At 38.2% G+C, this 24937-nt stretch overlaps 2 protein-coding genes across 2 annotated transcripts in view; both read right to left on the bottom strand.

The window, feature by feature from the left end:
* Window positions 1-2: 2 nt before the first annotated feature.
* On the bottom strand, window positions 3-16924 carry LOC134674217 (dystrobrevin beta-like). The gene is made up of 14 exons (XM_063532275.1): window positions 16596-16924; window positions 15908-16084; window positions 14986-15202; window positions 13025-13110; window positions 11442-11593; window positions 10106-10214; window positions 7440-7606; window positions 6078-6205; window positions 5735-5838; window positions 4711-4802; window positions 3901-3939; window positions 2843-2955; window positions 179-353; window positions 3-122 (listed from the first exon to the last, which is right to left on the bottom strand). The coding sequence occupies exons 2-14, from the start codon at window positions 16074-16076 to the stop codon at window positions 3-5; spliced, it is 1671 nt and encodes a 556-aa protein (XP_063388345.1). The 5' UTR covers window positions 16077-16084; window positions 16596-16924.
* Window positions 16925-19825: 2901 nt separating this feature from the next.
* Window positions 19826-24937, bottom strand: part of LOC134674103 (sodium-dependent noradrenaline transporter-like) — a 40434-nt gene continuing 35322 nt past the window's right edge. The window contains exons 17-20 of the mRNA XM_063532159.1: window positions 22238-22337; window positions 21412-21512; window positions 20831-20998; window positions 19826-20089 (exon numbers count right to left, since the gene is read on the bottom strand). Of these exons, the coding sequence (XP_063388229.1) occupies window positions 19991-20089; window positions 20831-20998; window positions 21412-21512; window positions 22238-22337 (468 nt within the window). The 3' untranslated portion in view covers window positions 19826-19990. The remainder of the gene's footprint in view (window positions 20090-20830; window positions 20999-21411; window positions 21513-22237; window positions 22338-24937) is intronic.

The following is a 24937-nucleotide window of genomic DNA, read 5'->3' as shown; positions in this document are numbered from 1 at the left end:
GACTAGCTTACCTTGAGCGTCCTCATGAGCCCCTCGAGCTGCTGCATGAGGTGTTTCCTGGACTCCTGCAGCGCGGACGGATGACCCTCGAGCTCATCTTTCCTCTGCCGCAGGGCTCTCAGCTCCGACACCAATGGGGGGGAGCCGGAGACACTGGTTCATTATTTGACTAGCCTACCTTGAGCATCCTCATGAGTCCCTCGAGCTGCTGCATGAGGTGTTTCCTGGACTCCTGCAGCGAGGACAGATGACCCTCGAGCTCATCTTTCCTCTGCCGAAGGGCTCGAAGTTCGGAAACCAGTGGAGGGGCGGAACCTGATCCACTTGCTGACGCTTCCGCTTCCTGTTGACGTCTGTTGAAAAAAAGTTCAGTTATGATTAGGCATCAAACAGATGTAGTGCATAATTGTTTTCCATCGTATTTTCTCGGAATCGTTCGTATTTGTCATGCTACTTCAGACAACGGTATTACTTTTAGTACCGAGACTGACTGAAATAGCAAGACACGGTACAACCGCGTTTAAGTGAAAATACGATGGAAAATAATTAATGCACTACATCCGTAGTATCCGCAGGCAGTTGTATTGTATACTGTTCTTTTTAGGGTTCCGTACCCAAAGGGTAAAACGGGACCCTATTCAGTAGCGTGCCTAGGGTTTTGGAGTAGGGCAAGCCGAAAGATATGTTTTCGTAATAACTGTCCAATCTTCACTCTTCGGGGTCAAATGCATCTGCTAGCGTGACGAGGCGAGCTAATCATAGCGCACGTCTGCTACGGAATGAATAATGTCATTTTGTATTTTGTTAGACAAATAGCTCGAGCTTGGTTTGTCGCTTTGAACATGTTTTTCTAGAACGCCGTCATATTTTGATAGCAACGATACAAGTTCCAAAAAATTGCCCCTATTTAATGAAGTGAACTCATCGTGTCCTCTAAAAGGAAGTTCTTGCTGTGCTAAATGGCACACAATATCGACTAACCTCTGAAAAACACTACGATTGTTGTCAACACGCATGTTATGTTTTGATATTTCTTCTGATAATTGTCGCGACAAAGAGGCCTCGATCCTTTGTTTCCCAAAATTGCTAAAAGAAATCACTGCACACATATGTTTACCGGAATTCATGTGCCTCTTTATTGCTCCAGATAAATTATTTAAATCGTTATAGCCAGAAGTATTCCAAACGTTAATATCGAAAAAAATATGCAACACCAGCAATACATCTTATTTGTATGGGAACAACCAACAATCCAATGAGTTTTGTAGACGGCCCTACAGAAATTTCTCTTACGCGACTGACTTGACTGAGAAATACACAAGTCGGGTGTTGGTTTTGCCGCGGAAATTAGGTCCCGTTTTTCGACAAAGGTCAAAGACTTTACCTTGTTTTGGTTGACTAAAACGTGGACGCATTTCAAACCGTCACAAGGAACCACTTCTTGATCCATTGTTAACACTTATTAAACTAAGCGCCACAACAATTAACAAATTCACATTCACTATTTAATCAAATTCACTTAAACAAACTTTCGTTACTTTCGACTCGACCACTGACTCGGCTCAACTAAATAATAATACACTTGAAGTAAACGCGAACGCGCGCTGTGCGAACTTATGCAGCTAACTTCACACAAAATCCAAGCATAAATCGTCTTATAAAATTGCTATACATAATTACATACCAACAAATAGTTACATCGTTCTTTGACGGTTTGTAGGCTGATAGTGCCCAGAGCGGGACGAAAAAGCAAGCACGGTTGCAAGCCAACGAGTGCGAGTTCGAGCAGGATAGCTAGAACATCCTCCGCCTGATTTAGTTCGCGCGGACGAGGCGCCACGCCGCGGCATAATTTTGCAACACGCTCGTGCCGCGGTTCGAGGCCGCTGTGGCTTGAATTTAATAATACGGGTTCGTTTGGCGCGCGATTTTCAAAATAATCTTTATTGATCTTATCACTACGTAATTTCGGTAAGGCAATTAGTTGCCTTAGGGCAAGCCCGGCTTTTGGGCTTGTATGGAAGTCCCGCCACTGACCCTATTACTAAGACTTCGCTGTCCGTCCATCCGTCCGTCCGTCCGTCCGTCCGTCCGTCCGTCCGTCCGTCCGTCCGTCCGTCCGTCCGTCCGTCTGTCTGTCACCAGGCTGTATCTCACGAACCGTGATAGCTAGACAGTTGAAATTTTCACAGATGATGTATTTCTGTTGCCGCTATAACAACAAATACTAAAAACAGAATAAAATAAAGATTTAAGTGGGGCTCCCATACAGCAAACATGATTTTTGATCAAAGTTAAGCAACGTCGGGCGTGGACGGCGTGGTCAGTACTTGGATGGGTGACCGTTTACTTTTTGCATTTTTTTCCGTTTTTTTTTTTGCTTTATGGTACGGAACCCTTCGTGCGCGAGTCCGACTCGCACTTGCCCGGTTTTTTTAATCTGTGTCGTTGAACTTCTTTTACATACGACACTTGCTTTTGGTCCCATTCGCATAATGTTATATAGTTCGTTTTTTTTAGCATTAGAAATAAGGTAACACATTTTAAAAATAAGTTACGGCAAATATGTAACAATTATGAATCTAATACGTTCATTTATATTCTTTTGCTTTATAAATAATTGTTTTTGATTTTTAAAAAGCGTTTTTCAATTAAAAGACATGTCAATATCGCTTACCTTCTTGCAAGTTCTTTCTAATGCTAAAAAAACGAACTATACTCAGAAAATGTTACTCATTTCACGAATAATCAATTTTACATAACGTTTCTCGATAGGGCCATTAAGGGCTTTTAAAACTTTATGACACAATTAAAATATATCACACGAACAGCGTATTTATACCTGAGCCTCGCAATCTCCCTCATGATCTCCCTATTCTTGGCTTCGAGTTGCGAGATCAGTTCGCGTTGTTGCCGCGCCGCGTCAACCTCTGATCCCTCTGATGATGATCGACCCTGGAAAACGAATGCTATTGTAGTTCGTTTTTTTAGCATTAGAAAGAAGGTAAGCGATCTTGACATGTCTTTTAATTGAAAAACGCTTTTTACAAATAACAGTAACGATTACTTATGAAAGCAGAAGAATATAAATGATCGTATTACATTCATAATTGTTACATATTTGTCGTAACTTATTTTTAATAATAAATATGTTTTTCAATTAAAAGACACATCCAGAATGCTAAAAAACGAACTACTTATAGGAAATGGTATTGAGTTGAGTACAATCAAACCCCCTTATTCATAAAACTTCACGGGCCTAATTTAGTTAAATTATGTTTTACCTATCACTTTCTCACAAATACATCAGTCAAACTGACAGATAAAGACAAACGGTTCATAACTAATTCAGGCCAGTAACGCGTTTATGACATCGGTCACACGCTAATTCTGGCGTCAGTTCAGTCCATCAGTCTGGTTAGACTAACGGGAGAATTATCGCATAACACGCGGACTGATGGATTGATGGGCTGGACTGATGAAAATTTAAATTTTTTGATAAATTTCATCAGTCCGTTTTGAATTACAGAAAACTGATAGGAGACTGATCGTGTAACCTCTTTGTGTCATTCTCGCGTCAGTCACCGTCCATGCAACAATGAAATGATAGACTGAACTGACGCCAGATTTAACGTGTAACCGATTTCTACTGTCGTAATTTTATCAGTCTGTTGTCAGTCTGGACTGATCGTCTAACCATGTCCATTTTCGATCATTCTGGCATCAGTCAAAACTCGAATGGACTGATGGACTGAACTGACGCCAGAATTAGCGTGTAACCGATGTCTATGAATAACGCCATTTGTCAGTAAAGGTGTCATCTATTGGGCATGGTTGTTAGTTAAATCACTGTATTCATTGTAATTAAAATAGGAGCATGTAAAATGAGTAATAACTTACAAGTTCTGGAGTAAGCGACGCTGACCGTCCTGCTCGCGGCTGAAAAAAGGACATTTTTCAATAATTGGACGCCTTATGCTAAAATGAATTATGTTTATAGGTGAATAGAATTCATTTTTAGTTTAGGGTGGCCAGTTACTAACAGGTGGCCAGTTATTGACCAATCCCTACTTTGTATTAGCAATATATTCACTGATAACACATTTTTAATAGTACATTATTATCGAGGGTCGGAAGTAGCTACTCGCAGGCTGAGAATTCGTATTAAACGGACGACCTTGGGAGTCCGTTTAATTGAATCCGAAGCCAGCAAGTAGCCTTCCAGCCGAGTCATATATAGTGCTTTTCTCAAAAATGGCGCAAGAAATATAAATATAATAGGAATATTTTACAGAAGCAACGTTCTTACGTATATATTTTCACAGAAAAAAGTAAAAACAATTGAAAAAGCTTGCTTTACCGCCTTTTTATTTTTTAAATTTTAAAATAGGAGTGTATTTTTCTGCCGAAAATACGCCAACCTATTTGAGACAGCTAAATAGTCGCGGTACCAAAATTATAATAATAAGCACTAATCATCTGTTTGGCTGTTTAATGGGCCTGTGCCTCATTTGATATGGCCATTTAAACTTTTAAAAAATTTGGAACTCGACAAATAATGGAATTTGTATGCAACATTGCAGTCCCAAAATCGAGACTGCAATGTTTTTAACTTTTTAATTTTTAACTGACCATAAACTCCGCACTTCGCGACCTATTTTTTATACGGCAAAGTCGATTTTGTCGTCCATTTTGAGGAAAGTTACTTACCATAGTGCGGTTTTCATGGGCCAATCGCGCAGCGTATCGCGCGATGAGTCTGTGCTCGTCGTCCACCCCACGCGATAAATGCTCCGCTATGCCTGAATATCAATTAAAATGTTTAAACAAAATAAAGACATGTTATAACAACATATTATGTACGTTTAGTACAAATTAAATTATTTACTGAAAATATTTTAATTTGTTTTTATTTAAAGGATATAAATTGTAAACTGAAATAAATGTCATATATGTACTAAGAAAAAGTGACCAAGGCCTCCGGTTCCCCAGGCTGGAATCGAACCAGCGTCCTCTGCTATCGCACATAGGCACCTGCCGCGATAGCAGAGGACGCTGGTTCGATTCCAGCCTGGAGCACTGGAGGCCTTGGTCACTTTTTCTTAGCATATGACATTTATTTCTTAACATATTATGGTAAAATAAGGAATGAGTATGAAAACTTTGTATGCCACCTGTTTTGTACCCTTATTTATGCTATTAAATATTTTGATTGATAAACTAATAATCTCTAATTCTCTAGCATACCACGGTCCTGGTATCCTGGTCGCTTGGCGGGGAACAGAACCCTATGGTGGGTGGGACCTGGTCTTCAACAGAAGGATATGATGTCACGATCCTCAGTATTGAGGGACCGACTGAAGAAGAAGACCGGAAGGGTAAAAACGGAACCCTATTACTAAGACTCCTCTATCTGTCACCAGGCTGTATCTCATGAACCGTGATAGCTAGACAATTGAAATTTTAACAGATGATGTATTTCTGTTGCCGCTATAACAACAAATACTAGAAACAGAAGCTCATAGCCCAGCCACAGACAAAACATCCTCTAGACTGTCTTTGTGTGACGTCCGTGAACTCGTTCGTCGTTTGAACGGACCAATCACGGCACGGGACTTCGCTCACCTCGTCCCGCGCACCCCCGCATTTTTGGCAGCATCAGTTGCATGAAATAATTGCTCTAAACTCCATCTAGAGGATTCCTAGTCTATGTAATAATATGCGATATACTCACTGCGATGAGTAGACCTGGACGATCGGGAGTCCAATGAGCCAGTGTTGACGTATCCCGGCGCATATTCGGGAAAACCGTTGTGGGCGGGTACGGGAGAGGGGGGTCTGAAATAAACATGTTTCATATTAATTTTTTTTTTTTTAATGAAATGATAATCTTTATTTTCTTTATTATTGGCCCGTAGATAAATTGGACTCAAAGGACTCGAGTCCTAACCAAAACTAACAGGAACCTAATACTCTCAGAGCCCTGGGTTCGAGCCCGTTCCGGTACACACCGGAATGACTTAACAGTTCATGACCTTTATTTCAACTACGTAAGGCCTATAATAGTTAGTACTTACACGATATGACTGAGGTTGAGTGTGCGCTCAGGGCGGTCAGGATAGCGCGGGACCTGGGTCCGAGCCCGTTCCGGTACACATCGGAATGACTTGCGCAGCGTTGCCCCGATTTGCTTCGATGGAGATTTCTGGAACAAATACATATGATTATTAAGTAATATTAAAATAACGAGAATTAGCGCTCAAAGATGGCGTTACAGTGAACAGGGGGCTTAGACAAGATTGCAATATTTGATAGAAAATGCCAATCGAAACTTAAATAACGTATGGAAATGTCATGTGACTTTTTGTTGCATCTTCGATACATTTTTTCTCGTGGTCTTACTAATATTTATTTATTTTTATAAGTGTACTATTCCAATGCGCCAAAAGTCACACTAGTCAAAACAATAAACTCGAACTAGTCGAAAATATGGGATCGAAGAGTCGAAATTGATTAATTAATTTCACAACGAAAAAATAAACAAACATAATGAAATGAAACTTACTGAGTACTTACAAAAATCTATAGATAAATGCGCGATCGAATATGTTTGAGAAGATTTGATTTGGTTTTGTTTGAGATTTTGTTGGATTTGTTTGTTTGAGAAGGCTTTGATTCTACTAGTTCAATTTGACTTTCGAACAAATTCGATCCTGCATTGATCTATACCCGAATCCGAATAGTCGAAAATGCGGGATCGAAGTTGTCGATATTAAGTCAAATTAAAAAACATAAAGACAAATTTTATCAATCAAACTGAAATGTATATATTATAAATTCGAAAGTGTGTCTGTTTGTCTGTCTGTCTGTTACCTCTTCACGCTTAAACCGATGAACGTTTTTAGTTTAAATTTGGCATAGAGTTAGTTTAAGTCCCAGGAAGGACATAGGATAGTTTGTATTGTATGTCAGAAGTCATCTGTAAAGAGGGTGAAAAGGGGGTGGAAATGAGAAAATTAAAGTGCTTGTTAATTGGTGTAAACATTATGCTCGAATTGCGATTAGATTTTATCCAGGCGCTGTATTTACTCTAGCTGCTGGTACTAATTCCACCCAGACGAAGTCGCGGGCAAAAGCTAGTATATACATATAAAATAAATAATAAATAAATAAATATTATAGGACATTTTTTACACAAATTGACTAAGCCCCACGGTAAGCTCAAGAAGGCTTGTGTTGTGGGTACTCAGACAACGATATACATATATAATATATAAATACTTAAATACATAGAAAACACCCATGACTCAGGAACAAATATCTGTATCACCATACAAATAAATGCCCTTACCAGGATTCAAACCCGGGACCATCGGCTTCATAGGCAGGGTCACTACTCACTAGGCCAGACCGGTCGTCAAATATAAATATAAACTTACATAGTGCGAGTATTCCTTGACCTCGTGCTCGTTGGTGTGGCCCTGGGAGACTCTGCCGCGCCAGAAGCAGTCCTGACAAAGTGTGTAGTTGGCACAACGCGCGCAGCGGTAGCGGAAACCAGTTAGCGAGCTTAGGCGGCAAGCGGAGCAGGCTAGCGGGTGGACCACTGGAACAATAGGGGGTTACATTAATACATAACATAAGGCCAATAGGGAGTATTACTGCAATGTTCTGCCGCCAGAGTGCAGCACTAATTTGTTCAGTAAACCATAGAGAACAGACAAAACATCCTCCAGACTGAGCATAGTCGCGCTACCCCCTCTGCCACGCATACGGTAATTTTTTTTTCTTTTAATCTTTATTTTGTAAAAAGGGTTTTTTCACAATTGAAAATGTCACCCTTATTGTGACATATACGGTAATTTTACTCCATGTTCGAGTCGAAAGTGTCTTTGTGTGACGTCCGTGTCTTTGAACAGACCAATCACGGCACGGGACTTCGCTCACCTCGTCCCGCGCACCCCCGCATTTTTGGAATCATCGGTTGCATGAAATAATTGCTCAAAACTCGGTCCAGAGGATTCCTAGTCTATGCCATAGAGTAACTTATACATACTAGGACTTAAACAATTTTTTGACAAGTTTTCACTATGACATTGATGCATCAAGGCGGTTTGTTTACAGGTGGCCTACCGCGAAACGTGAAAATCTAAATTTCATTATCTGCCTCTCTATCGATCGAATAAGCAAGAGTGATAGAGAGGCTGAAACCGAACTCTCGACTGTCGTGTTTCACGGTAGGCCATGTGATTGACCTAGTGACGCATGATGTGTCATTGATGATGTCAATGAGGTTTGTTTACTGTATGTGCTAGAGGTGCCACCTACGCAGAGCTTTGCCTAATATTCTCTATTGAGCCAAGTGATCAAATCTACCTACTCGGCCTCCTAAGTCCCAGAGTCATCTCTGCAGTTTTGAATTCGGAACCTTCTTTTATTGCATTATAGTTCAAAATTCGATTTGAATTTGTCCTTTAGGCCGGGGACACACTAAATTTACCTCTTAGATTTTTTTTAAATAGAAGAGTTGTAAATTTCTGAGTCAATCAAATCTCAAATTTTACTATACGAAGTAACATTTTGTGACGATGTGTTTTGCTTCTATAGTTCGTTTTTTTAGGGTTCCGTACCCAAAGGGTAAAACGGGACCCTATTAGGGTTCCGTACCCAAAGGGTAAAACGGGACCCTATTACTAAGACTTCGCTGTCCGTCCGTCCGTCCGTCCGTCCGTCCGTCTGTCACCAGGCTGTATCTCACGAACCGTGATAGGTAGACAGTTGAAATTTTCACAGATGATGTATTTCTGTTGCCGCTATAACAACAAATACTAAAAACAGAATAAAATAAAGATTTAAATGGGGCTCCCATACAACAAACGTGATTTTTGACCAAAGTTAAGCAACGTCGGGAGGGGTCAGTACTTGGATGGGTGATCGTTTTTTTTTTTGCTTTTTTTGTTTTTTTTTTGCATTACGGTACGGAACCCTTCGTGCGCGAGTCCGACTCGCACTTGCCCGGTTTTTTTAGCATTAGAAAGAACTCCGCAGAAGCAAGCGTGTAGTTTTTATGAGGCTCTTTAATTGTTAATAATTATTGAATTATCTAATGTAGCACGGTCAATACATATAATTTACTTCAAATTATTACCGCTAAAAGTGCCGGATTTGGAACCACAAGCATACTTCTGCCAAGTTCTTTCTAATGCTAAAAAACACGGACTATACATATGAGTCGCTTAACTTGAAACTCGGGTAAATCCGTCTGTCAGATTATATGCGACTTTGGTATTAAGAAAAGGTAATAGGGTAGATATTTGCTGAGAGGGTCGAATGGATTTACCCGAGTTTGAAGTTAAGGTACACATGTTCGGACGACAACGGTTTCACTCACTTGAATTTTTAGTCGCTATTGGCGACATGTTTCGGGCCCTTCCGGGGTCCTTCCTCAGGCTCGAGTGCTCGCGGCGGCTGCACTTCGTGCACTGAGGAAGGACCCCCGAAGGGCCCGAACCATGTCGCCAATAGCGACTAAAAATTCAAGTGCGTGAAACCGTTGTCGTCTGAACATTTTATAATATGTCTCACGAAAGTTTAATTTCGATAAGGCCCACTTGCATCATCCCACTAACCCGGGGTTAAGCGGTTAAACCGTTAACCCAGTATCAAATTGTACTGGTAACCATGGTAACTCCAGGTTTAACCGGTTAACCCGGGTTAGTGGAATGGTGCAAGTGGCGATAAGTGACACATATTTGTATTTACTTACCATTTTCAACAGTAAGCGCTGGTAGCCTAGTGGTGAGAGCGTGCGACTTGCAATCTGAAGGTCGCGGGTTCAAACCCCGGCTCGTACCAATGAGTTTTTCGGAACTTATGTACGAAATATCACTTGATATTTACCAGTCGCTTTTCGGTGAAGGAAAACATCGTGAGGAAACCGGACTAATCCCAATAAGGCCTAGTTTACCCTCTGGGTTGGAAGGTCAGATGGCAGTCGCTTTCGTAAAAACTAGTGCCTACGTCAAATCATGGGATTAGTTGTCAAGCGGACCCCAGGCTCTCATGAGCCGTGGCGAAATGCCGGGATAACGCGAGGAAGACTTACCATTTTCAACACTAGCAAGCCGATGCAGTAAAGGCAGCCACACGAGACACGGCGGACCGGGATCCGACATCAAAGTGTCCAGGAAATCGTTCACTGTTATCTTGCCGTTCTGTTGACAAACAACACATATTAAGACCCACTTGCACCATTCCACTAACCCGGGGTTAACCGGTTAAGCCTGGAGTTACCAGTACAATTTGACACTAGGTTAACGGTTTAACTGCTTAGGGGTCATCCATTAATTACGTCACACGAATTTCTAGGTTTTTTGACCCCTCCCCCCTCCTTGTCACATTTGGCAAACCCCTCCCCCCTAGTGTGACGTCACATTTTTTCTACGAAATCGCCAAATCGAATTAAGTAAGTACCTAAGTATTATTAATATTTTATCAAAATATTTTTGACGATATAAATATTAGTAATTTTATAACACAAAACTGCTTAGGAAAGAAAATAAAAGAATAAAAACGATTATCGTTTTAAAAACTTTTTATTTAAATGTACAGCGAATAAAATAATTTAAAAAAAATTTCGGTTACTGATGAAGTTAAAGTGACGTCACAAAGTTTGTGTCTCCCCCCTGCCCCATGTCACAATATGTCACATTTTCTTGACCCCTCCCTCCCCCTAAACGTGTGATGTAATTAATGGATGACCCCTTAACCCCGCGCTAGTGGGATGGTGCAAGTGGGCCTAAGGCACATTGAAACCATATCAGACTGATTGATGAATATCAGACTGAAATATCTTCGAAATCGTTTCCGTCAGATAGTTAACAAATGGACAGCGCCAATGAGTCGGACCGTAGGCGTCAGATTGCTGTAAACACAGACAGCACCCACAATTCGTCGGAGCCGAGTGACGGAGACTCTTATACGTGTTATTTTCTTCTTTTATTTTGACTTGAATCATCATCATCATCATTTCAGCCTATATACGTCCCACTGCTGAGCACAGGCCTCCTCTCATGCGCGAAAGGGCTTGGGCTATAGTCCCCACGCTAGCCCAATGCGGATTGGGGACTTCACATACACCTTTGAATTTCTTCGCAGATGTTTGCAGGTTTCCTCACGATGTTTTCCTTCACCGAAAAGCTAGTGGTAAATATCAAATGATATTTCGTACATAAGTTCCGAAAAACTCATTGGTACGAGCCAGGATTTGAACCCGCGACCTACGGATTGAAAGTCAGACGTCATATCCACTCGGCCACCACTGCTTTTTTTGACTTGAATAAACGCTCTCTATTCTATGGCTGCCAGCGGAGCCAGCACCTCTCAGGTCAGATAACTTTATTAGCGGACTGTCGCCGTCAGATATCTGTCAGATTTATTACCTGATTGAATATAGACAGCGCCAACGAATCGTCATAACTGAACGACGGGGATTCGTACACGGCTGCCGGTAAAGCCAGCACTTCTCTTAGGTAGTCAGATAGCCTCTTCATCAATAGGTGGCCGTTGCCGTCAGATAGTTGCGAGAAGATATCTAAAAAAAACAATGTTTTTAATTGAGTTTGTCCTTTATCTGTGCACTAAAAAAATCACTTGAATAGGTTCGATTTAGCTGAATTTTAGTTCACTAGGTCCAATTCCGATAAAAATGTAATACCGTGTCATAAAGATGGTTTTATCATGTAGCCAGTACCAGACCGTGCCCGTTTGATCATCGTATTAACAGAAATACTTACATCATCTGTGAAAATTTCAACCGCCTAGCTATCACGGTTCATGACAGACAGACAGAGACACACAGACAGACAGAGGAACACACACAGACAAAGGGTACAGACAGTGGAGTCTTAGTAATAGGGTCCCGTTGTTACCCTTTGGGTACCGAACCCTACAAAATTGTGTAACTTATGTATCATGTATCATTGTAGCACTTGAGAATAAAAAATTAAAAATAGCCTCTTTAAGAATAATTTTTAATTCATTCAATACATTTTATCATCAAAAGATATATGAGGAATTTTATTAGCACGCAAATGTGTTGGCAGCACGCCAAATTGATTGTTTGGCGTATCAGTCAGCTTAAGACAGTAATGTGCAACATTACTGCCATAATAAAGTATGATTTGTTTATGATATGACGGTTTTATGAAAAAACCGCCACTTTGGACAAGAGCCAAAATGAATAAATATTTTTATAGTACATAAATAATGTATCTTTATTTATAACACATCTGGCCCCTGTTTCACCAACGTGACAGGTGCGACGAATTGTAAAATCACTGTTGCTGACGTCACAGGCATCCATGGGCTACGATTACCGCTTACCATCGGGCGGGCCGTATTCCTGTTTGCCACCATCATTGTATTATTAAAAAAAACTTTAGGATATCGGAAAAAAACAGATATTTCTCTTGCTAAGTTTATGACAATTGTCACAAGAAACACTACAATTGTCACGAAATTCCGACATATAACTCATTACCTGTCAAGAATTACCTACAATTCTTCTAAATCTTTGACAATTGTCAAAAACTTCGCAGGAGAAATATCTGTTTTTTTCCGATATAATAAAGTTTTTTTAAATAATACAATGATGGTGGCAAACAGGAATACGGCCCGCCCGATGGTAAGTGGTAATCGTAGCCCATGGATGCCTGTGACGTCAGCAACAGTGATTTTACAATTCGTCGCACCTGTCACCGATGTGAAATTGGGGCGATCTAATTGTAAAATTTAAGATTTTCATATTATTGCAAAGGTGTACTTTGCAATATAATAGGCCAACACTATAAACCAGCGGTCGGCAACCAGCGGCCCAGCAGCGGCTATAGCATGGTCAATACATATAATTTACTTCAAATTATTACCGCTAAAAGTGCCGGATTTGGAACCACAAGCTTACTTCTGCGAAGTTCTTTCTAATGCTAAAAAAACGAACTATAACAAGCTAAATAAAAACACTTACATCGTAATTTATCCATTAACTTTCCTGCACACATAGTAGCCAATGCGACTTTTATTGAGAACACCCTTATTTTGCCGACATTCTCACTGAAAAAGAAGCAAAATATGTTATTTGTTATTCAAAAATAAAAACATTCCAAAACTACACGCGTAAACAACAAGTAGAGCACCTCCTTTAGAAAAAAAAAAGTTTGAATGAAATGATATTAAAATTGTAATCGCGTAATCACATTCTCACTGAAAAAGAAGCAAAATATGTTATTTGTTATTCAAAAATAAAAACATTCCAAAACTACACGCGTAAACAACAAGTAGAGCACCTCCTTTAGAAAAAAAAAAGTTTGAATGAAATGATATTAAAATTGTAATCGCGTAATCACATTCTCACTGAAAAAGAAGCAAAATATGTTATTTGTTATTCAAAAATAAAAACATTCCAAAACTACACGCGTAAACAACAAGTAGAGCACCTCCTTTAGAAAAAAAAAAGTTTGAATGAAATGATATTAAAATTGTAATCGCGTAATCAGTAACTGGAAAAATCATTTATTTACATACAACATACATACAGTGGTATTACTAAACGAAATTAATAACTAGCTTAAATCTAAAATAGACCCCTGAGGCATTGTACCAAGGATACTGGCGGTATTTCCTCGCTGTATCGCAATTCTGATACGTTGTGCGAGGTAGCCGCCAGCTCTTTGGACATCAGTTACGTCAACCAGAAGGGTCTGGTATCGACAGGGTTGCCATACGTCCCGTATATACGGGACTGTCACCGTATTTAAGTATCACGTCCCGTATTTTTACTGGTCCCGTTTTTGTCCCGTATTTTGTCGACCGGTCCCATAACACAAGCATTCTTGAGCTTACCGTGGGGCTTAGTCAAATAATAGCGCTCTCGAAGAGAGGGCTCTCCAAAGTCCAGTTCCAAACAGCAGCAACCAGATACACCAACTGCTCTAGAATACCACTGTCCCTTATCAGTTCCGACTAATTATGGCAACCCTAGGTATCGATGGTGACATCGATTCGATAAGGGTATCGATGTCTGAGAACAACTTATGCGCGCTGGGACCTCGTGGACCTAGTGTTTCAACTCCAAATGGTACAGAATGGTACTCTCTACCGAGGCTCTTATATTTATTACGTTTTAATCAATAACTTGAAATTATTCCATTGAAGGCCCCCCCCCCCCCCCTACATCTAGCGTCTTTCGAGCGTCGGGGTCTGTCGGCGTCTGGTCAGCGCTATGGAAAATGACGTCGCTGCGCAGTTGCGTCGACGCTGCGTCGACGTTGCATCGAGCAGCGGCCATAGAATTGTAGACGCCGACGCTCGAAAGACGCCAGATGTGGGGGGGGGCCGAAATCAGCCCTTTCAATAGCTCAGTCGTTTTGAGGCTGTGTGGAATACACGACACGTGACGATTCAAACAATAATGCAAACCAACCCAATATGAATCACAAACTGTAGTAAAGTTATCTATTAATAACACATTAGATAGATATAGAAAATAGTATGTATTTATAGTAATACGGTGTCAATTTCAGCCGACGAGGTTGAACGGATCTGATAACTATAGTTGTGGTCTGCAGTGATATATTGTTATTTAAGTCTCATAGCAGATTTACACCAGGATTTAAATCTGGGACCTCCTGCTTCGTAGGCAGGGTCACTACCCACCATAGCCTCCTAAGGCCAGCCATACAAATGAAAAATCCAAAATTTGCCACTGAAATTTGAACCTATAATGCAGGGAATAGAGTTTGAGTTTGTTTTGTTCGAAAATTGAACAAAACAAAACAATTGCAACTCTATTCCTATTTCAATATGGTTTAAATTTCATTGAAATAATTAAGTATTTCAGGTAGGACCTTGGGCCTTAGGAGGATAGGATAGGGGCCGGGACCAGGATAGGAGGTCGTCAACATTCTTTAACAATTTTAAATAACTCACCCAGTGCTGTAAGCAGACAGCAACCAATTCAGCAGCAACGCTGAACATGCTTCCACCGACACCTGATGCGCTGGCGGCAACCGCTTGTTCAAATTATGGTACAGAGAGGACACCAGCGTCTCCAGCCGAGTGACGTTCACACAGGCGTTGGGCTCCAAGGTGTTCAGAGCGTTCTCTCTGAACGCTTCTATTACGTTCCATATGTCTATTACGTGTACTGTAAAGATAATAATTGGTTAGTAAAGCCTATGGCTATAGGATACAGAATGAGCTGTACTGTTGCTTACTTTAAAGAAGTTTTTGGTGTAAATGTGTAAATGTTATTTTATTTACAAGCAGGATTAAATTTCAGGACTCACTGTAAGTTATTACAGTTCAGGAAAGCAGTTTCAAGGACTTCTTATCATAAAAAGAGAGCTATATGTAAAGGCTAAATCTAGAATCACATGGAAATAACTTCCTAATAAAAAGAAAAAACAAGAACAGAAATAAAAAACAACGGGTTGCACTCTGGGAGTGCCGGCAGAAGTGAAAACTCAATGACGCACTATGTATAATTGAGGTTAACGCCATCTACCATTATTTCGTTGCATTACTTGAAACCCGTAAGCACATCACTGTTAGTACTCAAGTTATATTAATACCAGTTAGAGGGAAACTCACTAGATGGCATTTAAATCAATAAAGAAAAACTCATTGTAACAGTTTTTCGATCAGGTCACGTGTCCGTCTTACGGTCACGTGACACCTGTTACGAGTTTAACATTTTTTCCCCATCACAAAAAGTGCACAGCTCCGCTAAAGAAGTTATCACTTCAAAAAAAGGGGAGAATGTTGTCTGGTAGTGTGCAATAAAGAGTATTGTATTGTAAAAGAAATACCTTGACAAAAGAAAGATAAGTAAAATCGGTACATCACTCACAGTTACACTTCTTCTGGACATAACGGAGTTTGCAAGCGGTTCGGTACGATGCAAATCTGATGAGATCAAAGTTCTGCTCCCTCATCTCCTGGTGCAGCTGAGATCGGGGGTCAGAGGCCCCCACACCAGCGTTGGGCATTACGCCCATACTGTCACGCTCGAGGGACATTGTGACTCCTAAAAGTTTAATATAGTAAGTAGAGATGCAATGGATAGTTGTTTGGCGGGATACTGGATAGTAACCGAATATCCTGTGCATTTCTAATAGTAAGTATAAGTACCTATTGGAAAACTTTATGGTAAAAATATTTAGCGGTCACCCAAACATCCAACCTCGAACACCCAACACACAAATACTTATATTAACATAGGACAAAGCAACACAACTCTTATCACTCTCTCCATGGGCTTTGTACCTTCGGAATGCTAATGAAATGGTACATCTTCAACACTCACCATCAGGAGAGATTAGGGTTAAACGTAAACCCATTACAAATTATTTTTTCTACCAAAATAATCATGTAGGTATGCGAGAGTTAGCTTTATTTACGTATTTTTATCAACGAAGGTCGTTGCCATTTACGGTAAAACTTGCAACAATCTGATTACAAACATTACATTTAAAAGCGACCTCTTGCCCCGAAAATTAGCGTTAGTTACAACTGTTACCGACAAGCATTGCACATACCTGCTCTTAGCGGTTAACTCATAATTTTGTTGACATAGCGATAATGAATTCGCGGTGCGGCGAATAATATTTTCGTAGTTATATCGATTCTAAGATACTTTAGCGCAGCGATATTTTTCTTATATTTATTCCGCGGTTAAACACTGTAAGTCCACTTTCACTCACAATCACATGTATTTATTCAATTAGTACAAACGTAATAAGTGTTTATCCGGTGCCTAATGTAATCAATGCGTAATAAAACACATTACTTTGGCTAATAAATTAAGAAATCTTGGAATCAACATGACAAGTCTGCCATTGAGGGTACGTTCCAAATCCTGCCGTCTATTTTTAACGTATAATCAATGAACATCCTATAAGTAACTATATGGTAAAATTTAATTTATTATTTTAATTTCGAGGATAAATATTTCTCAACTGACATAAAAATATTTTTTATAAATTGACGTTATTTTTATATGCATAATTTGTATATTCATGGGTATTAAGTAAATGCGTGAAATGTAACGTAATTTAGCTAGGTGTTGCTATATGTCTAAATACCGTCCGGGGTCTACCGCGAAAACCGAAATTCACAAATTGCGGGGATCTTTCTCTTTTACTCCAATGAAGGCAAAACAGAGAAAGATCACCGTAATTTGCGAACTTCGATTTTCCCGATTATAGCCCAGGTTAGCCCGACCAAGGTCAGCGTGACCTTGGACCGTCGAAAGCTTGGTTGCCAGATGGTTGCCAGCCATGTACCTAAAGTTTAGACCAAGAAAAGTCTGCAGAGATTTTGATAGATCACGCAGTGTAAGTGCTATTTTAAACTAGTTTTAAACGTCAAACTTTAATGAAATTATGATGTCCGTATAAATAGCACTTGCACTGCGTGGGCTATCAAAATCGCTGCAGTTTTTTTGGTCTAACTATAGTACGGGCTTTATTCAGGGCTTCAAATTGAACCACTGCTTTATTTTGTAACCCTTATATATAGATTGTTTCGCAATGTCTGTATGTCTGTCTGTCTGTCCGAGGCTTTGCTTCGTGATCGTTAAAGCCAGAAACCTGCAATTTGGCATAGATATGCAACAAAATGGTTAAATAAAATTAAAATAAGGGTACTTCCCCTTTACGTCATTTTTTTCGCCTTAGTAACTATTATACTTACTTTACTCTTTGTTAGTAACCTTAGGTGTGAGGTGTCGTTAAATAGATTTTTTAAAACGAATATAATGTAGTATCCTTTTAACCCTACACTGAGCATGGCTCGACATGCTCTTGGCCGGTTTTCAATTTCAAAGAGTAATAAAACCAACAAACATACAGTTATCTAAGACATTTATTTATAAATGAATGAACACAGTTTTACATTTAATTCTGCGGAAACCTCTAAAATATATAATTATTTACAATATCTAATATTATATTGCACAACATTAATATTCAATATATAGATTTGTTTTAACTCTCCCGGAGCATTGCTATTCCATACACGAATTAAATACAATAAAACATTACAACATTGCCCTCGCAATTGTAACTTTGCCCACAGAAAAAAATATTTTTCTAAAGTACTACACGCTTCATTTTGTAGAAAAATAGAGTTCGAGAGTATAATACGTTTTTAAATTGTTAAGATGACGCGTAAAATATGAAATTTTATTTAATTGGAGTAAAGTTACAATAGGTGACAATGTTGAAATATTTCACTGGAAGTAACATTATAAATATATATTTATTTAAACATTTTTTGTTACTATTAGGCATATATTTTTCTACTTAAATGTTTAATTTTGTATTTATTACAATATATCTATCAAAAATTAAGGCTACAGAACACAAAGTAACAAGTTTTACAAGATGCGAATAAAGCGCTATTAGGTATATTAAGTTTAGGCCGATACTTAGACCTTCTTTAAACCGACAAACATTTTGAAAATGAAAAAATCTTGGTACCCAAGCCAAAGGATAGATACTAGAATAAAAATAAATAACTAATAATACAAAATGACTTCTTACCTTTTACAAATAAAAAATACCAAAGTATTAATTTAACATTCATTAGGTACCCGGTACGTAACAAACTTTGCACTATGAAGTATATTATCATATTTCTTAAAATTAAACACTGCATCACGTCAACTACGCAGAAAAATTTTATTTTGTCTTTTCAATTAAGTATCTACTTTATCCATGCAAAAGTTTGAATAAAAAACGTATCAGAAATATTATAAAAATATTTGTAAGCATAGAAATTGCAAAATATAAGTATATAATTTGATTAAACATGTGTTTATTCAGGTAAATATTATATACAAAATTATTGTGTACGTCACAGATTTGTTAGCGATATTGGTCCAGTACGGGACGAGTATTTGGTTCCAATAATATATAGGAGTATATTGTTGTATTTCATATTTACAATATTTAACATTAATGATTGAATATATGTACGGTTTATTATTATAGTAATATGTTCCTACTTTGCCCTTCTCTTAACATTGCCCACCGATTAAAGCTAGTTTCGTTTTATTAATGAGTTTATGCAATTAAATAAATATTAGGTTGGGTATAGATCGTTATTTAGGTATTAACGTACGCAGTTACATAGAAAGAATTGTAAAACGTATTAATATCAAAATAATATACTTAGTTAAAATATAATATGAAGAAAAGGATGACCTTACAATGTTAGTATCTTCTACTTTACGATCTTAAAAATATTTAAGCCTCTTTATTATTACGAGTTTTAGTAAATCGCTGAGGGCATTTATATAAAACTTAATTTTAATAAATTAATGATAATAAATTAAGAGAATAGTGTTTTAAATAAAAAAATCTATACACACATTGTATTTATAACTATTTATAATATAAATACATTTTATGAATGTTTTAATTACTAACAAGATACTTGAAGTATCTAAAACTTTTCGTAACTAAGTACTTTATACTTATACTAACGTTTTGACCTGTGGTTTTGACCATCAACTACTACTTACGAGTAGACATGTTTTTAATTACTCTACATCTACAATTTAAAATATATACAATTTCTTAAATATCATAGTCACTATCTACACCTCAAGCTGTAAAATAGATAGTGAAGAAAATTACAATCATTAAATTAGTTACATTTTCTCAATCTCTTACTCTTACCACTGGATTGCTAAAATCTAAATCGCTCTCCCTAACGCTCATGTAGAACCATTAATCGAGATAATAAGAGCACGCAAAGATATTCAACTTTACCCTGGAACGTAACATTGCCCATCAATCCAATATAAATATCAGTGCGGATACAACATTGCCCCCCAATCCGATATATCAGTGAGGGAACAAACTGTAATGTTTGCATTAATTTGTCAAATAGTCATGTACCGTATTTAGTTCGGGGTTGATATAATTTATACATAGAGCCAATGCCGCCAAGAGAAACGGGAGACTGGAGCCCCAGCTCGAATGGCTTCGTGTTCCGATTCAGGAGATATACAGCAGGCAACGCGCTGTAAACAAAAAAAAAAACGTTAAATGTCAGTATGATGTCAGCTACCTATTTGTGCTTGAAATATTTTTGCAGGTGATGCGCAACTAAGTATTTAGGACTAAAGTAGAATACTAGTATTAATATACACACATGACACCTTGTAATACCATGGTTGGCATTCAATAAATGATATGATATGATATGATATAATAGTAAGACTATTAATTGTGCAGCGAACACAATACTCGCTTGTAAACTTTACACGGTTGTTTTAATGAATGTGTTTATATTACGCAAAACTCTGCGTAGGGGGCGCCACTACCATAAACTGTAAATAAACCGGTTTTATGCATCAATGTCATATTTATTCGTAACAAATAATCTGTAAAAACTTATCAAAATATTGTTTAAGGCATAGTATATATAAGTTACTATTTAGTTTAAGGTTTGTGCCAGTACCAGTGCTGCCTCTGGCGGCAGAGCGTTGCAGTATTACTCTCTGTTACCACAGAATAAATAATAGTACTAGGTACAAAAAAACTCACTCTCTAACAAAGCGCGTCCGTTACGATCAGGATAGATATGGCCGCTAGGTGGCGACAGTGCCACGCGCGGCTTATGGCTAGCCACCAAAATTGGTGTGGAACGGATGTACTTTTAGCTACCTGTTGCAAAGCGACGAAATCGCGGAGTCAGCCACGCCTGCTGTTACTCAAGATCCCATTGGATCATAAATATCTTAAATAATAAGATAACATACCTGTCGCAGCGTCCCCGGAGTGCTGAGCAGCTTATAGATGGCCACGATGGGTATCATCAGGATGGAGGAGCAGGCCAGACCCCATCCCAGCACCTCTGCCCACTGAGGGTACATGTACTGCTGGTATTGCAGGGGCTGCTGGTACAGGAGACCGAAAACTACAACACCCTGTAGGAATTAGAGATTTTTAGTTAGTAAGTTATAAACATGTAGGTTAGGTTAATAATAACATCTGTAAATTATAATCATGCTTATTTATTTTAATCAGGCTAATATTTGAGTTGAATATATTATTTTGGAACAAATATAATATCGAAAATTTGGTATTAAGCATACATATGTAATTAAAAGTATAAATTCAATGGATTGAATTTGGCTAAAGTGATTGTCTTTCAGTATGTACCTACCTACAGTAGAATGGCTCCACTTATAATTAGGTCTCATGATACATTCAATCTTAGTATTTCGAACAAAAGGTCTAATTTAACTTCACTAGAAGCAGTACATTTCTTTTATCACACAGAGTAGGTACTTGGTCTTTACAAAAAATGTCAAATAGTAATTTATTTTATTACACTCACTATAATAAATATTGGACTGACGAATTTCCAACATATCCTCCAGTATAATCCGGGTCTGAAGCCAAGCATTTCTTCCACATCATCAGAGAACCTCTTCAACCCTATAAATATAACAGCATTAAAATATATTGTAAATAAAAAAATGCAGTTGGCATTTTACATCAATTTACAGTAGCATCACTCAGTGGCGGATTTGCAGTCCTTGCCGCCCTAGGCCCCAAGCCCTGTAGCCGCCCCTTTCTCATCACCCATCATATATTGACTACATTTTTAGTTATTTCTTATTACCATCAGCAAATTTTTGGTCACAATTTGCCGCCCCTAAATATCTTGCCGCCCTAGGCCCGGGCCTACTTGGCCTTGGGGCAAGTCTGCCACTGGCATCACTTATTTTATAGTGTTTGGTTTTATTTTAATGTTATATGTTAGTACCGTAAACTAGTTCAACATTGCCCATCATGCCACACATTTCCTGGCTTGATAAAAAGTTCCCCCTTATTCATAAACATCTACTAAAGTTGACAAGCCGATAATAATCGTTTGTCCCTTTCCGACATATTGGTATGATGGAAAGGGACAAACGATTATTATCGGTTTGTCAAATTTAGTAGACGTTTATGAATAAGGGGGTTATTCTCTATTTCTACCACAGAGGTTGTCTATATCTAATAAATTAATGATAATGGTCGCCTTGGAATAATAAAAAAATCTTTTTTATTCACCTACCTAAGTAATGTCAGGCAAGTATTGATATTTAATTATACATTTTAAACTTGTACAAATCCTACAATTTTGTAAAGGAACAACTCCTACACTGGTTTCTTACCGTAGAACCACGAAACTGCCACGGCCTCAAATAGTGCAGAACAAAGAAGCGATATGCCGGCAGCGTACGTATCCAGAAGATGAAACATGTAGATTCCACCCTGACAAACAAAAAATACATTTTAACGCAAAGTTTTAATAAGGAGGTACTTAGTAAAAATAATTCGCCAACTGGGCAAAGTTGGAGACTAAAGGCAAAGTTGGGGACTAATGGCAAAGTTGTAGTTTATTTTATGGTTTCATTCATCTTAAAATGGTATGATAATAAGTAGATTTAATCCTGCCAAATAAATGACGAAATATTAGAGCGGGTAGTATCTTTTATATTAAAATTTAAAAGGACCTGGGCAAAGTTACACAAGCAAAAGTTTACTTATTTAGGTACCGTAAAATCAGGTAACTATAGTCCTTAAGTACAATTATGGTCCAGTTTTTAACGTTGATTCTTTAACTAGCCCTTATGATTTGTACTCGTTAAGTTGTATCCAGACTTAACGAGTACAAATCATAACCACTTTTTCGCCAATCTGATGAAATTTTCCGATCGAACAGGACCGTCCGGACGCAAATACCAATTTGATTCCCCGATCACATCAGCAGGTGCGGACACAAAAATGCCAATTTTCATAGTAGAATGCAAATTGGTGATTTAATTTGTGTACGTGTGGACGCTAGATGAGATTGACCAATTATTCTCCTGAACAAATCTACTGATTTCGTCAGTCCCGTCTGGATACCTCTTTACATTTATTTTAAGCCCCCTCCAGACTATGCGCGTGAATCGCGGGCGAAGCCGCGAACGCGAGTGTGTAGTCGATTTCGCTGTCCGCGAAAATCGACGCCACACTCGCGTTCGCGGCTTCGCGCCGCGATTCGCGCACGAGTGTGGAGGAGGCTTTAGACCTTAGATACACCAGAGATACATATAACTCTGGATACACTAATGCTCTTTCTATATTATATACTCAACATAATTTGAAAAATAGTTAGGGGAGAAGGGGGCAGCTATCACTGGAGGCAGCTTAGAACAAATGCGTTTAAAAATGTATTTTTGATACGATAATGATTTAAATCTATATTTTGAGCTTGCAACATCGACCCACACAATTGTCACCTGACATATTTGAAGTTTGACAGAACATGAACGAACCAGTAGCTTATTTTGTTTTCGATACTACCCGCTAGCGGTATTTGTGCAGATTTGTAAGGTGTCTCAGGCTATATTTGAAGGAAGTGGTTTGTGAAACTTAATTTATTAGATAGAACAATCTATTATGTTTAATGACGAAAGATGAATAATCAAAATATGCAATGTTTCTACAAAATAACGACGTTTATTTTTTTAAGTAGGTGTTGGGGTAGTTATGAAAAATAAATAGGAGGCAGTTTTGATTAGCAGTCTGTTCAAAACTACCCCGGCCATAAGAAATGTTCATATCTGCCCCGATATTGATTATTGACTGGCATTTAGGTATGTAAATTGAAACCCTAATAATATTTTAGTTATTTTAGTAAATGCTAATATGCAAATGAACTAAGTGCTTCAGTACTTACTACGTTTAGTCATGTTTAACATAATATTTATTAGAATTTTGTATTTAGGTTTAATATTACAAAATATGAAATTAGTATTCTATATATATTAAAAACATTGCAATTTATTGATTAATTTGTTAACAGGTAAAAATGGTAAGAAATTATTTTAAAAAAGTATTAGATTTATTAGGACAGTTTTGAAAAATGGTAGTAGTAGTAAAACACTTTATTGTACAAAAATCAAAACAAAACAGGAAAAAGAACATTCGTCATTAGTACAAAGGCGAACTTATACCTGGTAAAAGTTATCCTGGTTATCCTGGTGGTGGCTTAAATAGTATGTGCAAAACTGCCTCAAGGGCAAAGGGCTTTAGTAAGATTTCAATACTTTTCAAAGGTACCCCCCTGAGGCACCTTTGAACACTCCAAAAAACATGAATGTACAAAACTACCCCATCTTTGTTGTAATTGCAAATTATACGAGTAAACTGTTAACATGATTATTTCTAGTGACAAATTGTACAAAGTACAGGTAAAAACAACGCGTAAATCTCGATATTATTGCCGTTACAGACCATTTTTCAAATCTGCCCCATGTAAGTTCAAAGCTACCCACTCTTGGGGCAGTATCGAACATTATTCATTGAGTTGCAAAAATCTAATTTGTACTATTATCTTTAGCTTTATATATGTACAAATGAAGTAATTACACAGGTTAATAACGTAGGTTATTGTGTAGAGGCTTAAAACTGGTTTCAATAGGTAATATTTTGAACTATGACAATTAATGTAAAAAGTGTACCAGGCTGCCCCCCTCTCCCCTATACATATTTTACTGGAACTTGAATTTGGACCATAGTTGTAAGTTGTGGACTAAATTAAGTTACCTGATTTTACAGGACCTTGGTTGACCCTATAGTTGTTGACCAGGCACCGGTAGTTGACCAGTAGATAGAAAAATGCATACTAAAAATGTTCTATCTTTGTCACACTCATATGGTCAACCATTGACCTTTACTGGTCAACTACTGCTGCATCCACCCTATTTTAAATGCTGTATTCGAAATATCACGGCTGTGATGATGATGATCCTTCCGGCCGATATCTACCAAGGCCACCACTTTCGACTCCTAGTTAGCTCGGCGCTCGTGCGCCCGAATATGGC

This window comes from Cydia fagiglandana, chromosome 19, assembly GCF_963556715.1.
Source record: "Cydia fagiglandana chromosome 19, ilCydFagi1.1, whole genome shotgun sequence".
Taxonomy (NCBI): Eukaryota; Metazoa; Arthropoda; class Insecta; order Lepidoptera; family Tortricidae; genus Cydia; species Cydia fagiglandana.
This window is presented reverse-complemented; position numbering and strand designations above follow the sequence as displayed.